This window comes from Branchiostoma belcheri, unplaced genomic scaffold, assembly GCF_001625305.1.
Source record: "Branchiostoma belcheri isolate BF01 breed outbred unplaced genomic scaffold, Haploidv18h27 scaffold232, whole genome shotgun sequence".
Taxonomy (NCBI): Eukaryota; Metazoa; Chordata; class Leptocardii; order Amphioxiformes; family Branchiostomatidae; genus Branchiostoma; species Branchiostoma belcheri.
Window position 1 is genome coordinate 200,845 of NW_017803835.1, and position 13,496 is coordinate 214,340.

The window sequence follows — 13,496 nt, forward strand, 5'->3', positions numbered from 1 at the left end:
AGGCTTCGGGTAGGGCAGCTGGAAACAGTAGAAATCGGTCAAATAGAGAGATACCATGCCAGGGGAGTTAGTTCGCCAGAGCGTTTGGGTGCAGCAAACTGTACTCTCCAGCGGACCAACTCCCCCGGCATGTTATCTCTCTATTTGGCCAGTTTCTACTCTTTCCAGTCGCCTCCCGAAGCCTGGTAGAGGCTAGGCGGTACTACATTGTAAAAGGGGCAGTTTCACAAAAACTTGTATTCAGTGGACATCACCGTGAAATACAGTCAAATTTAGTGCCAGGCTGCCGCTAGACAAAGTTTCATCCATTAAGTTAACTACTACCTGTAAATTTACCGTGTTCTACTTGATGGTATTTTCTTCTATTGCGGGTGTATTTCAAAGCACCTGTACATATTGCTGGGGTAGCTTGACAGAATGGCACTCTTAAGTTGATTAGAAAACGACCCAGTCTGCGTGACCAGAGATATCAATTTAGACGAAAACATGAAACTAGACCACAGTAATAAGGTGGGTGGGCGTGAGTCGTAAACTCGTGCTGTGTCAGTCAGTCCTGATACCCGCTGTAGGTAGCCTCTACCAGGCTTCGGGAGGCGGCTGAGAAGAGTAGAAATTAGTAGCCTCTACCAGGCTTCGGGAGGCGGCTGAGAAGAGTAGAAATTAGTAGCCTCTACCAGGCTTCGGGAGGCAGCTGGGAAGAGTAGAAATTAGTAGCCTCTACCAGGCTTCGGGAGGCGGCTGGAAATAGTAGAAATCGGCCAAATAGAGAGATAATATGCCGGGGGAGTTGGTCTGTTGGAGAACAGCGGCAAACTGCACTCTCCAGCAGACCAACTCCCATGGCATGCTATCTATCTATTTGGCCGATTTCTACTATTTCCAGCCGCCTCCCGAAGCCTGGTAGAGGCTAGCTGTATGTGCAAAGGTTTAGTAATCTTATTATTTTTTGCTGCTGTGAATGTTCAAGGGCTAGGCATATCTTGGCAGCGTGGTACGAAATTAATTCAAAAGGAAGCAAGGACAAGGAAGTGAGCGTGAAAATTTTTAAGTCTCTAGCGGACCAACTCCCCCGGCATGTTATCTCTCTATTTTGCCAATTTCTACTCTTTCCAGCCGCTTCCCGAAGCCTGGTAGAGGCTACAGCCTTGCCACTGTAGGATCTGCTTGGCGATTTAGAATAATCGTTTGACAAAGAAAATGGTCAGAAGAACTTCCGTAATCAATACACGAGGATTACTGGCAGACTTGGGCAGAGTCCAAACTCCTCTAGAGTCGGGATTTTCCAACACACGCCCACGGGCGATCGAAACTATGGGTGGTCAGCAGAAAAAAAAAGACCGTGACCCCGGGCGCACGGCCTCTACCGGGCTTCGGTGGCGGTTGGAGAGAGTAGAAATCGGCCAAATAGAGAGATAACTAGCCTCCACAGCATGCCAACAACTGGGGGTTTTGGGGGTCTTCAGGGTCTTTTATGTGCTATTTTCTGATTGCATATAGACAACATAGCCGGCCTGGTTGAATAACCCCCGTTTTTTGACTAGGCTATTTAGAAAACAGCCGAAGACCACCAAACCCCCAGTTCTATAACTTATATAGTATAAGCGGCTACGGAGGCTATGTAGAGTCTCTGGTTTGGAGAAATAGTACTGGATCGATGACCCGTCATACTCTCCAAGCAGAGGTTGGTGGGGGAAGATCGTCACCGTTTTATATATGCCTCGTTTTTTTTTGTCGCCCCCCACACAAAAAAAAACGAGGCATATATAAAACGGTGACGATCTTCCCCCACCAACCTCTGCTTGGAGAGTTGACCCGTCACACGTCGGTCAATATTGGCTTCCGTGTGTCGATCGGACATGTCGGAACGTGTCTAAGAACAAAGTTTCTCCGTATTTGTTTACCTACTTGAAACGCTAATAGTTCTTCAATGATGACTACTACAAAAAAGTTTCCTACATGCCTAAGTTTCGACAACTTGTCAAATGTCTTCACCAGTTGCCAAAAACGTTGACTTCTTTTTCTTGTGTCAAAGGAATTTTTCCTTGATCAAGGAGCTTACATGTATAAGCTTATAACCGCCTTCAGCCTTGATCAAGGAATTTTCCCTTCATATGACTCATTAACAGGTTTCTACTTATCGTTTGCTATTACTTGTATCACCTTGGAGGCTCTACGTTAGCCTCCAAAACAGCCTTCTTGGTAGGGCCTTTTTTCACTGATAATGTGCTGTTTTTTTAATATTGTAAAACAGCTTTAGTTGTCCCTGAGTTCAGACTATGCAACTGTTAGAAACCTGGCATATTAGAACGAATAAACAATCAGAAAAAAAATTATACAGCAACAGCACATAATCAAGCAAAACGCCCACCAAGACGGCCGGTAGCGAGACTAGGTACACAGCACACTTAAAATGCGTCATCGGTGAAGTCAAACAGACCCGCGGGGATGTTTTGCAGGTCTCTGATGTGTCGACTCGAGTTAATATTTGGTTTACAAGCGAGTCACGCGTCTGTGTGGTGCTGATAAAACTGTTGGGATTCGAACTCGTAACCCTTAATCCGCTTACAGTACTAACTCCCACTACCACATCCCTCTCGTATATATAATACATATACCTACATGTAGTCCCTGTTTTATAGGGCAACATAGTGCGCTCGTATACTGTATGTTTCACTGGAGGGATAATTTTGGTAACTGCGGAAGTCCAATGTTTATGTGGCGCGTGTCGGTCCTATTTTAATAGTAAGGCCACACCGAGTTAATTTTAAGCTGGCTCTAGGCGCTAGGCCTAGGTAGTCCATGGTAGTTAGCGACGATGCTGAGCCGGGCACCCAGGCTACCGAAGCTCCACGACTCAAGGACTCAGTACATACTAGTACACATGACATTTGGGGATGTCAAAGAAAAGGAAAGCGAAACTTAAAATAGGTGTGAAATAATCTTTAGGCAAATAGTACCGAAACCGATAGACATATTACAAAATGAGAGAGTTTTTGGCCTAGGTTGATAAAGGTTAGACACTGGTAAACAATCTCTCTCTCTCTCTCTCTGATAAACAATACTCATAGGAAATTCAAACTCTACAACTAGTATACTGACGTAGTAGAGTTTGAATTTCCTATGAGTTTTAGCCCAGGAAAAGCGTTTGCCTAGCTGGCTACCTCCTAGATCCTACCCAAACACATTACGTAATCTACCTTGCTATCCTCTTGTGGATTTTACGTTCTAACTCGACTGCTAACCTTTACCCTAGTCCTTACCCTTTCAAATTGACACGCACTTATCCATAGATTCGATACCACGAAAAGACGAGAATAGAAACGTCTATTGTTTATCTCTCACGCGAGGTGTGCTAAACGCCTCCTGGTAGCGTCACTCGTTGCCATGGCAACGGGTACTACGGTGGACTCTACCACTTTTTTGTGGGGTGCTGAAAAATATTAATAAAAATGACCAAACAGGCTGAAGAATAATTTGCTATTGAAAGAGGGTAGCCGGACAAGGAATGTTACATATTTGCAAAGATGAAAGAAAACGATGTCACATTGTAGTCGCAGGACAGTCTCACGACATTTTTGGGATCGTCGTAATTCTGTCGTAATTCTGTCCTAACAAAATTCAGCTGTCTTGCGACATAGAAAAGGGGCCCAAAACGTCGAAAATCCCCTTTGGATCTTCTGCATTCACCACGTATTGCACAGTTAGATGCAAGGGAGCTTATAAAACGTCACTTATGGAAAATGACAGTAATACGTCATGACATGTATGAGTCATCTGTTGGTCATAGGTCAACAACTTAGTAAAGGTCGCAACAGTGCACTATCAAAGGTCACGCGTGTTTCCCCATATTGCGTCTGATTGCGCAATCCTTCAATGTATGCATGATTTTATAATCTGGAAACATTCTGTAGGCGTTTGAATAGAGTTCTATCTTGGGTTGAGGGGTTTTAAAGGCATCCAGTGCAGTTTTCAAGATATGGAAAACCCGATTTTTCAAAGTCAATATTCTAGTCACCTATCTACATAGTAAGTTGAAACCACTCTGTTCCAATGTGTATTGACTATCATGGAACAAAAATTTCCAAAATTCTGAGGGTAAATGGATACTGGAAGGGCGCAAGGCTGATTTTTAGGGTACCACCCAGAAAATAAAGGACTCATCCCGGGGCTTGTTTCTCCAAAGTATGAAATACTGATTGAAATGTGCTAATGTGAAGCAGCATGTGCCAATATCATAAAGATTGCCTTAATCAGAATATTCCAGTTTTGCTGCTCTGAAATCGAATTGGATGAATCTAAAGTTTGAATTATATTATTTTATAAAACGTCAGAAGGTGCCAATCAAAACAGTTGGATAGCTACGGGAGAGTTGACCAATCAGAGCGCGCGTTCTAAAGTCCGTCAGCTGTTGCCGAGGGGGCGGCACCGTATTTCTGGAACATTCCGCCGCCAGAGAAGATAGTGCGCGCCGCTTCGCGAAAATTCTTCCCAAACTTGTCCCTTTTCCGTCAAATATCTTAAGTCATGAAAGACTTGAGTGTTTTTATGATTTGAGGAGTATTTTTGTGGAGTGTAACTGGGGAAATGTGTGTTAAAATCGTGTTTTGAAGGGTCGCGGAGGGATTCGGAGGCATTCTTGGTGTGAGGCAGTCCATAAGAAGCTGGGATTTGCCCTCGCAGGTCACTTGCAGAATTTTGCAAGTCAAAGAGAACTCCGAAGCCCCTCCATTTCCCAAAGAAACATCGCGATTCAGGCAGCTTTTCCCCCTCTATCCAAGCCTTTCTGACAACAAGTTGTCTGCCGTTTCCCTCAGGACTGTGTGTGCAAAAGGCGGGGAGATTCTCGGAACTATGGCGGGCGACTCCAGGAGTTGTTGCTCGGGCGAGTGTGCGACTGTGCCCGACGGAGAATCCACACAGCTCCGGTTACTGGACTACGATCAGGTACGGTCACTTTTTCCTTCTCTAGAAAATTCTCTAAAACCACAACTGTTTGTGTACTGTAGTCAGCTAGCGTAGAGTGTAGTTTCTTGTGTGTAGAAGCCGTTTTTGAGGGCGGGGAAGTTGAGGTTAGTGAGAAGAACGTGCCTGCGGTTTTGGCACCCAGCGGGTACGGTCGGCCGTTTTGGCACTGCGGGCATGAATCATTGCGTGCATCGCAAGCGCTATCGCCCGATTATCTAGGGAAATCTCTGACCGACAGCTTGCTTGGGTCACAGTCAGCAATTTCTATCTTCCTTTTAGCCGACTAATCGCACAAACTAACCCCGTAAAGGCTTCGCAGTGCTGTTTTCATCTTAGGAAAAAAAATGCGTCACCGGTTTATAAGTTTCTGCTTACCTAAGCTTGCGGCCGGGTTAAATAATAGATGGATGGAGATTTTTTGTTTGTTTTTCTGTGGCCTGACGTTGGTTGCGCTTGTTGCTTGCTGCACAGGTTCGCAAGCTGGATCAGGTCCTGAACGATGTCGTCCCGATCCACGGGCGAGGCAACTTCCCAACCCTGGAGATCTGCCTGAAGTCGCTTGTCCAAGTCGTGAGAAAAAGGCTTGAGGAAGAAGGTATCCCTCTTCGCGATGTGCGACTAAACGGTTCCACGGCGAGCTACATTCTGTCGGAGGAGTCGGCCTTCTGTTACAACGATCTGGATCTGATTTTCGGCGTGTCTCTGGATTCCGCCGGTGATCTGCAGAGAATCAAGGAGATGGTGTTGGACTGCTTGCTGGACTTCCTTCCGTGCGACGTTCGCAAAGAGAGGATCTCACCCCTAACTCTCAAAGACGCGTACGTCCAGAAACTGGTCAAGATCGCCAACGACAACGATCGCTGGTCCCTGATCAGCCTCACCAACAACAGCGGGCGCAACGTCGAGCTCAAGTTCGTGGACAGGATGCGGCGGCAGTTCGAGTTCAGCGTCGACTCCTTCCAGATCGTCCTCGACTCCCTCCTCTCCTTCTACGAACACTCTGAAGTGGCGATGACCCAGCATTTCTACCCCTCGGTGATCGCGGAGAGCGTGTACGGCGACTTCTCCCTGGCGCTCTTCCACCTCCACAACCGGCTGATTGCCACCAGGAATCCTGAAGAGATCCGCGGGGGAGGGTTGCTCAAGTACTGCAACCTGCTGGTCCGCGAGTACAACCCGGCCTGCCACTCAGAGATCAAGTCCCTCGAGAGGTACATGTGCTCCAGGTTCTTCATAGACTTCTCGGACATTGTTCAGCAGCAGCAGAAGCTGGAGAAGTATCTCAACAACCACTTCGTCGGGGACGAGGAGGCCAAGTACAGATACCTGGTGACGCTGCGAAGAGTGATTCAGGAGAGCACGGTGTGCCTGATGTCTCACGAGCGACGTCAGACCTTGAGACTGATAGACTGCATGGCCTACAACATCTACTGCGGTTTGCAGCACCGAAGCCAGGCCATGAACTCGAGCGGACCGCCCTCTCCCAACGGTGTGTTGTACCCCGGACAGGGGTACTTCTACGATGGCAACACCAGCAGTTTCTTCATCACCAATGCCTATCCGACCTGGATATCCTGCCAGTAAAAACACAAGTGGGGGCTCCCACCGGACAGGCAAGCAGGGTGTGGAAAGAAAGAAAGACATAAAACATGACTTTAAAAAACTCGAGAGACAAAAAAATGACAATGATTCCAAGTGCAACAAAAAAGAGAAGAAAAAGACAAACAAAAGTGAGAAGAGAGATTCAGTTGAACAGTGATTGTATGACGTGAAAGAAAAGAAACGGTGCTTACGTGAAAACTGAAGTGATCTTGAAAAGCCTGTTTAATACGTTCGCAGACGAAATACCGGCCAGGGCAGTACACAGGATTCGGATTTGACCCACTACTTTTCTAGCGGATGTGAACAGGACGCTAAAAATAGTCGTCAGACCACAACCTTTGAACTGGTTTGTTGACCAAGGCCGATGCTGAAATTCTGTGCGGACAGGCAGGCAGGTTCCTCATTGGTTAAAAAGGTGAGCAGCGTGAGGCAAACAACTCTGGTACTTTGAACCGTGTATGTTTGATTACGTACTACTTATGCCTAACCAGTGTGTAACATGTAAACGTTGTTGTGCAAAGATACCAGCAAGGGGGCAGCTATAGTATCACTACCAGTGCAGGCCAAATCATGGACCAAAGATTATTTTTGTGAATGTCCTGTATTTTTGTGGAGGCATAAAGAGTAAGACAAGACTGTATTATATGTAAGGGTTAAAAAGGGAGTGAAATGTGTGGCAGTGACCCTAGAAACTGGTGAGGCCACATAAAAGTACTGTTCAGAGAAATTCCTTGAACCTATCTGAGACATCTGTAACCATGGTTACAGAGGAGTGTTGTTAAGTGCGGCAATCTTGCAACTCGGTGAAGATCTTTCGATTCCTCGGCTTCAAAATTCACTCTGAGGGAAAATAAAGGAAATGGAGAAATTGTTTCAAAAGGGCGGCCGGGAATCTGTTGCTAAGGTTGCCCACTGGCATATTCATGTTACTAGGTTACATGGACAGGGATCATGGGGTTTGGTCTACAAAGGGGAACGTGTGTATAAACGCAAATTACTAGTTCTGACACTTAACAAAAGATAACAAGAAGACGTGAAGCACACTTAAGGATCTTGTTCTTGTTCCATCGGGAACGGAACACCAACAAACATTCTGTTAGTTTATGCAAGATAGGAAACAAAACAAAAAACCTACCAGTCACTGAGAAAGTCTTCTTCAGATGCCTGGTGTAAAAACACGTCATCGAGGCTTGTACTCCTATTTTTGTGCACAGAAATTACAAATAAAAGGAAGTTGCAGAAATTTTTGCTATGGTCACTTTGACCGTGAATGTACAAATTCATGTATAACTTAACCCAGGGCTGGATATGTACAGAAGCTGTTTGTATATTGTAATAGCTTGTCAATGAAGCAGTCCAGTGTTGCAGCAAGTATCACAAATAATAGATTAAGACTTATAGACGTGTAGCATATAATTTGGGAGAGTCAGGTTTCAACTTGTAGAAGTTTACCCAAAATCACATTGTTGATACGAAGTGTTTTTTTCCTTCCCTACATAACAATTTGTTGTGCATTTAGGGCTGAGTTGTATCATACTGTGAAAACTACATATGTGCATGTGGTAGTAGAAATGTTAAACTGATCCGATCGAAAGACACAACTTTGTTTTGATCCAAAAACATTTACTTTTCCGTTTATTTTCTTTCTGCGATAACCCCCATCATGGCACATAGTGCAAGATAAAGACAAAATACAGAAATTATGTACAAAGAATACCAAAGACTGACAGAGCTTTATAAGGAAAAAACTTGTATTTTATGACGGCGAAATAATAAATTATTTTCCAGGTATTGGAATGGTGTGTTTGAATCATTGCAGTGTATAGTTACTGTAATGTAAGGAAATACTTGCTATTACTATATATAGTTAAATAGAGCTTCAAAGATTGCCAGGGTTGCTTCTGAAATGCTTAGATTTGGGAAGGAGGGGCCATGTTCCTTGCAATAACAAATGATTTTACAGTAAAACACTTTCCTAGAAATTGGGAGGGGGGGGGGCAACCGTCATGGTTTTGTCTTGTCAGAAATCTAATACTGTGTAGATTCCAAGAAATGCTCCCCCCTGAGAGTAACCTAGCCTCTTCTTTTGACAGTTTTGAAAAGCTCTTATTTTTAGGAGGAAGTTCTTCTGCACTCTGCTAGTGAATGTTCATGTTGGGGGATGATTTCACTGAAATAGCTGCAGTCTTCAGACTAAACAAGTTGAGAAAACAGAACCTTTGGCCAGAAATCTAAATCTAGTCCGTCCACTGTTAGCTTGCCTCCTGGTGCCTGCATGTTGGTATCTCTGCCACAGATGTTTGCACTTTTCCTGGCCTCAGCACCATGTGGTGGACATTAGGCCTGTGGCCCAACAAAAACACCACAACCACAGCTCAGCCCAGGGGGGCAGACATCCATCTACCTAGCCTCTACCAGGCTTCAGGAAGGCATCCATCCTGCTAGCCTCTACCAGGCTTCAGGAGGCATTATATAGCCTCTACCAGGCTTCTGGAGGCATCACATAGCCTCTACCAGGCTTCTGGAAGCTATCCATCCATCTAGCCTCTACCAGGCTTCAGGAGGCGGCTTGAAAGAGTGGAAATTGTACCCTCCAAGCAGAGGTTTGGGTTATAATTATTTGTGGCCTGTTTTTAGACTTTTTTATTGGGCTTTCTTTTTTTGCACTGAATTTTTTTCTTCACCCAACCCAACCCTGGCAAACTACATTCTAGCTGACCAACTCCCCCAGCATATTATTTCTAGCCAATGCGGAGAGGCTGTAGGACTCAGGAGCTATAATAGGTTTGGTAACCAGGCTATGTTATCTTTCTCTGTTTGGCCAATTTCTCCTCTATTTGACCGCCTCCCGAAGCCTGGTAGAGGCTATCACCCATCCATCCATCCTCTCAGGCAGTTTGTGAATAGTTCAGGGAGTTTTCTGCCTGCCAGTGGTGACGAATGTGGTACTTGGTTCAGTCTCCCAGGGCTTGTTTACCTCTGTGCCAGTCTGCAGAGACAGGGTATATTTGCAGTGACATTCACTCTGTCAAAACTGCACCACTCTCCAATCAGACAGTTATGTAAAAGCACTTTATTGATGCAAGAAAAGCACAGCGATTATATAACTTTATTGACACAACAAAAGTACAGCAACTTTCGCAACTATGTAAGAAACAGGAGGAGCAGATAAAAACCCACTGGTCCCGGGCCGGGGTTCGAACCCACGACCAAACCCGGGCACCAGTCCACAGGCAGACACTCTAACCACTCGGCCAAAAAGGTCTGGACCCATCGGCCGGGTCAGTTGGTCTTCGGCCTAGAGCCGATAGCTGGGTCAGTTGGTAGTGCCTATAAACCCCCCACTGTTACAACTAGACATACAAACAGACACGTGGATACAACTTTACAAGACTGTACATGAATCAACTTGTACTTCTTGTTCTAAGTTCTAAAACATTCTTTGACATATTTACCAATTAGTATTTTTTAGTATATACAGTATAATAGGTCTGTTCCGGACAGAAATACACATCTAAAATTTGTTTGCGTTATATCTTTGTGCTGCCACAGTGTAAAGTGGGCCACAATCAGCTGTTGTTATATATGTGATAACATATGAAGTGTGAAGTGGTCGTGCCACTTGGGTGACATTCCCACCATTTCCCTTCCTGTTTCCTCAACAGACCACAGATTCTCTCCTCTAATTCCCCCCAGTTCTTCCAGGGCTCAAAATTCATGTTTGGTAATAGGTGCACTGGTGCACCCAACCTAAAAAATTAGTTTAGTTACACAAAAAAACTTAAGCAGGTCTTACTACTCCTCTTCAGTCTTCTGAGCTTGAATCTGAAATGGGAGCTAACTTCAAAATCTCAAACAGGTACTACAACAAAGATTTTTTAATTTTTCTGACACTTACATGCCAAGAATATCCCGTATACTATTATACATTTGATATGTACAAAAATATTTTGGTGCACCCACAAAAAAAAATTGGGTGCACAGCTACAATTTTCGGTGCACACCACATGCACCCAGTATTTCCAGCCCTGTACATGTCTTCCCTATCTTTTTCTTTATCATCACTCAGACCTCTGTCTTTAGTCAGCCCTGGTTTCTTAATTAGCAGGAATCTTCCTTTGATCTCTGGGGTCATCCTGTTTCCCCTGGTAGGAAGTCTTTGGGGTTTCCTGATATCTTTCCCACAGATTGTTGTGGTGTCTTCTTTCTCCTGTCCTCTCAATGGCTTTTCTGTGGCCACAGAACAACAACAATAATGTTCAAACAGTGGTAGAAATTAGCCTCCGTAGCAGGCTTATAGAACTGGGGGTTTGGTGGAGTGGGATTCTTGAGTGAGATTCTGAATTGCGTGCCAGGTTTGAGGACACAACTCTCCCTTGGCTGTGTATTTCACAGTTTTAGGATAGCCCTGTGTAGATATTAGTAGACAAGCTGTTGTGAAAACGAACTGAACTTTCCAGGAGTGAGATTCTGCTTTGCGTGCCAGGTCTAAGGACACAACTCTCCCTTTGGCTGTGTATTTCACACTTTTAATAGCCCTAGATACTAGCAGACAAGCTGTGGTGAAGACGAACTGAACTTTCCATGAGTGAGATTCTGGTTTGCGTGCCAGGTTGAGGACACAGCTCTCGCCTTGGCTGCATATATCAAAGTTTATCCCTCTCAGCTGAGGAGCTATAAACTGATCTCCGATGACCTTACCTTGTTTGATCTCCACACAACAATAGTGAAGCCATAGTAGCTAGGCCCAGTGGGTTTTGGGGAATAGTGACCAATCTCCAAGGAGATGTAGGGTTTCAGCTTGTTTTTGTTTGCTTTTTGTGGCATCTAATTTGTGTCTTTTAGTTTGCCCAGAAGTAACAGATTTTGTACCCTCCTCCAAAGATCTTACAAACTGCTGAAAAACAACCAAACAAGCCAAATCTTTCAGAGATGTGTTGAAATCTGGTAGAGAACAGTTGAAGGAATGTGTGTTTGATAGCCTGGGAGACAGCCGTTTTTGTACCCCAAGATTTGATGGACCAGCAGAAAGACTTGCACAGAGAGAGACTCAGTAGGACATGAAGCAGGAGACTGATGGAGAGGATTACAGGGATGCCTGCTGAGAATATACTGGAACAACAACAATAGCCTCTACCAGACTTCAGGAGGTGGCTGGAAAGAGTAGAAATTGGCCAAATAGAGAGATAACATGCCAAGGGAGTTGGTCCGAGTTTGGCAAACTGTACTCTCCAGCCGACCAACTCCCCTGGCATGTTATCTCTCTATTGTGCCGATTTCTGCTCATTCCAGCCGCCTCCCGAAGCCTGGTAGAGCCGCCTCCCGAAGCCTGGTAGAGCCGCCTCCCGAAGCCTGGTAGAGGCTATGGAGGAGGAAGCTGGATGGAGACTGGTGGGCGGATTACAGAGATGCCTGCTGGGAAGACTGGGACAACAACAAGGCTTGAAGGCAGGACTGAATCTGGGTCAACTGTCATCTCCAAGCAGAGGTAAGGTTCCAACTTAGTCTCTTTGTAACATGTTCAACTTCCAGCCTTGTTACCAAACTTATTTTAGCTGCTCAGTCTCGTTGTCCTGTCGGCAAGTTACCAAACCTAATTTAGTTGTCGAGTCTCTTTTTTCTACTTTTCAAATTTTTGCGGAGAGTACATCTTACTAGAGGAGTGCCTTTCTTATTGTATGTGGAAGTGAAGAGTTAAAAAAAAAAAGACATAAGAATTGAAGAAAGATGCACTTCAAATCAAATCAAATCTTTATTCAGTAAGGATCTTGAGTAGCCTGGGTGCCATCTGATTTGTAATGGCAACCATGAAACACAAATCTGATGGCACCCAGGCTAGATCTAGCGGGCAACCCCCAAATTTTGTCCTTGTTACAGAGAATTTCCAAACTAAGAATAGATCACATGTAAACAATGACTTACACTCCATGTATTATCATATATGTAAAGCATTTTCAAAACCATTTACACAGTTAAAATCTATGTTCACCTTGTCCCATCCTCATATCTCGAGGGTTGGAGACTAAATATGGTTGCTGGAAGACGTACTAAATGCTGCATGGTTACATAACCTGGTTTCCGATCCTATTTTAGCTGCCGAGAGTCTTCTGTCTGCTCAGCAAATAGGACAAAAGAGGCTCGGCATCTAAAATAGGTCTAGTACAAACCAGGCTGACAAAAAAATAGGCCTGTAAGAATTAGGAGAGCAGAAACAGAAAGACACTCCTGGTCCCGGGCCGGGATCGAACCCACGCCAAACCCGGGTGCCAGCTTCAGACCCTGAATAGGCCTGTAAGAATTAGGAGAGCAGAAACAGAAAGACACTCCTGGTCCCGGGCCGGGGTTCGAACCCACGCCAACCCGGGCGCCAGCTTCAGACCCTGATGCTCCTACCGAATGGGCTAAAAGGTCTAGACCCCTCAGAGGATCAGTTGGTACAGGTCTGGTAACCAGGCTAGTGAAACATGCATACATGTACATGTAAAACACAGACACTTTGCTGGCTTATATAGAAAGTTTATTGCAAATACATGATGTACATGCCACTCGCTACTTACAAATACAAACTACATGTATTTAGAAGAAGATACAATGATATACATGTACAGTATGAGAGACTATGTGCAAAGTTACACTACAATCATCTACAACATACATTTTGTACTTGGTACTAGACTAAGTTTAGTTGGGTTTGACTTCTTTGATTGTTTGAAGGCAGTGGGATACCCACTATGATATGTGGGTTCTCATAACAGAGGGCCTGCATGGGGGGGTACTGATTATGAATTACACAAAATTTTCGCCGCCAATTACAAATTACGTTAACTTCTCAGAGCTGATTACGACTTTACGCTTTGCGGCTAATTTACTATTACGAATTATGTAGGTTTTCGGGAGGCTGCCTTACGAATTACAACGACTAAATAGGC

General features: G+C 44.7%; 1 protein-coding gene across 1 annotated transcript; it reads left to right on the plus strand.

Moving 5' to 3' along the window:
• The first annotated feature begins 4,654 nt into the window (after positions 1 to 4,654).
• On the plus strand, positions 4,655 to 8,363 carry LOC109470781 (protein FAM46C-like). Its single transcript, XM_019769857.1, has 2 exons — positions 4,655 to 4,944; positions 5,437 to 8,363. Exons 1-2 carry the CDS (start codon positions 4,852 to 4,854, stop codon positions 6,547 to 6,549), a joined length of 1,206 nt encoding a protein of 401 aa, XP_019625416.1. The 5' UTR covers positions 4,655 to 4,851; the 3' UTR covers positions 6,550 to 8,363.
• Positions 8,364 to 13,496: the final 5,133 nt, after the last annotated feature.

What these genes read in the sequence shown, in the direction of transcription:
- LOC109470781 (XM_019769857.1), top strand. Translation starts at nt 4,852, where the DNA reads ATGGCGGGCGACTCCAGGAGTTGTTGCTCGGGCGAGTGTGCGACTGTG. An exon ending in GGTTACTGGACTACGATCAG is followed by an intron (nt 4,945 to 5,436) that starts GTACGGTCACTT and finishes CTTGCTGCACAG; the next exon opens with GTTCGCAAGCTGGATCAGGT.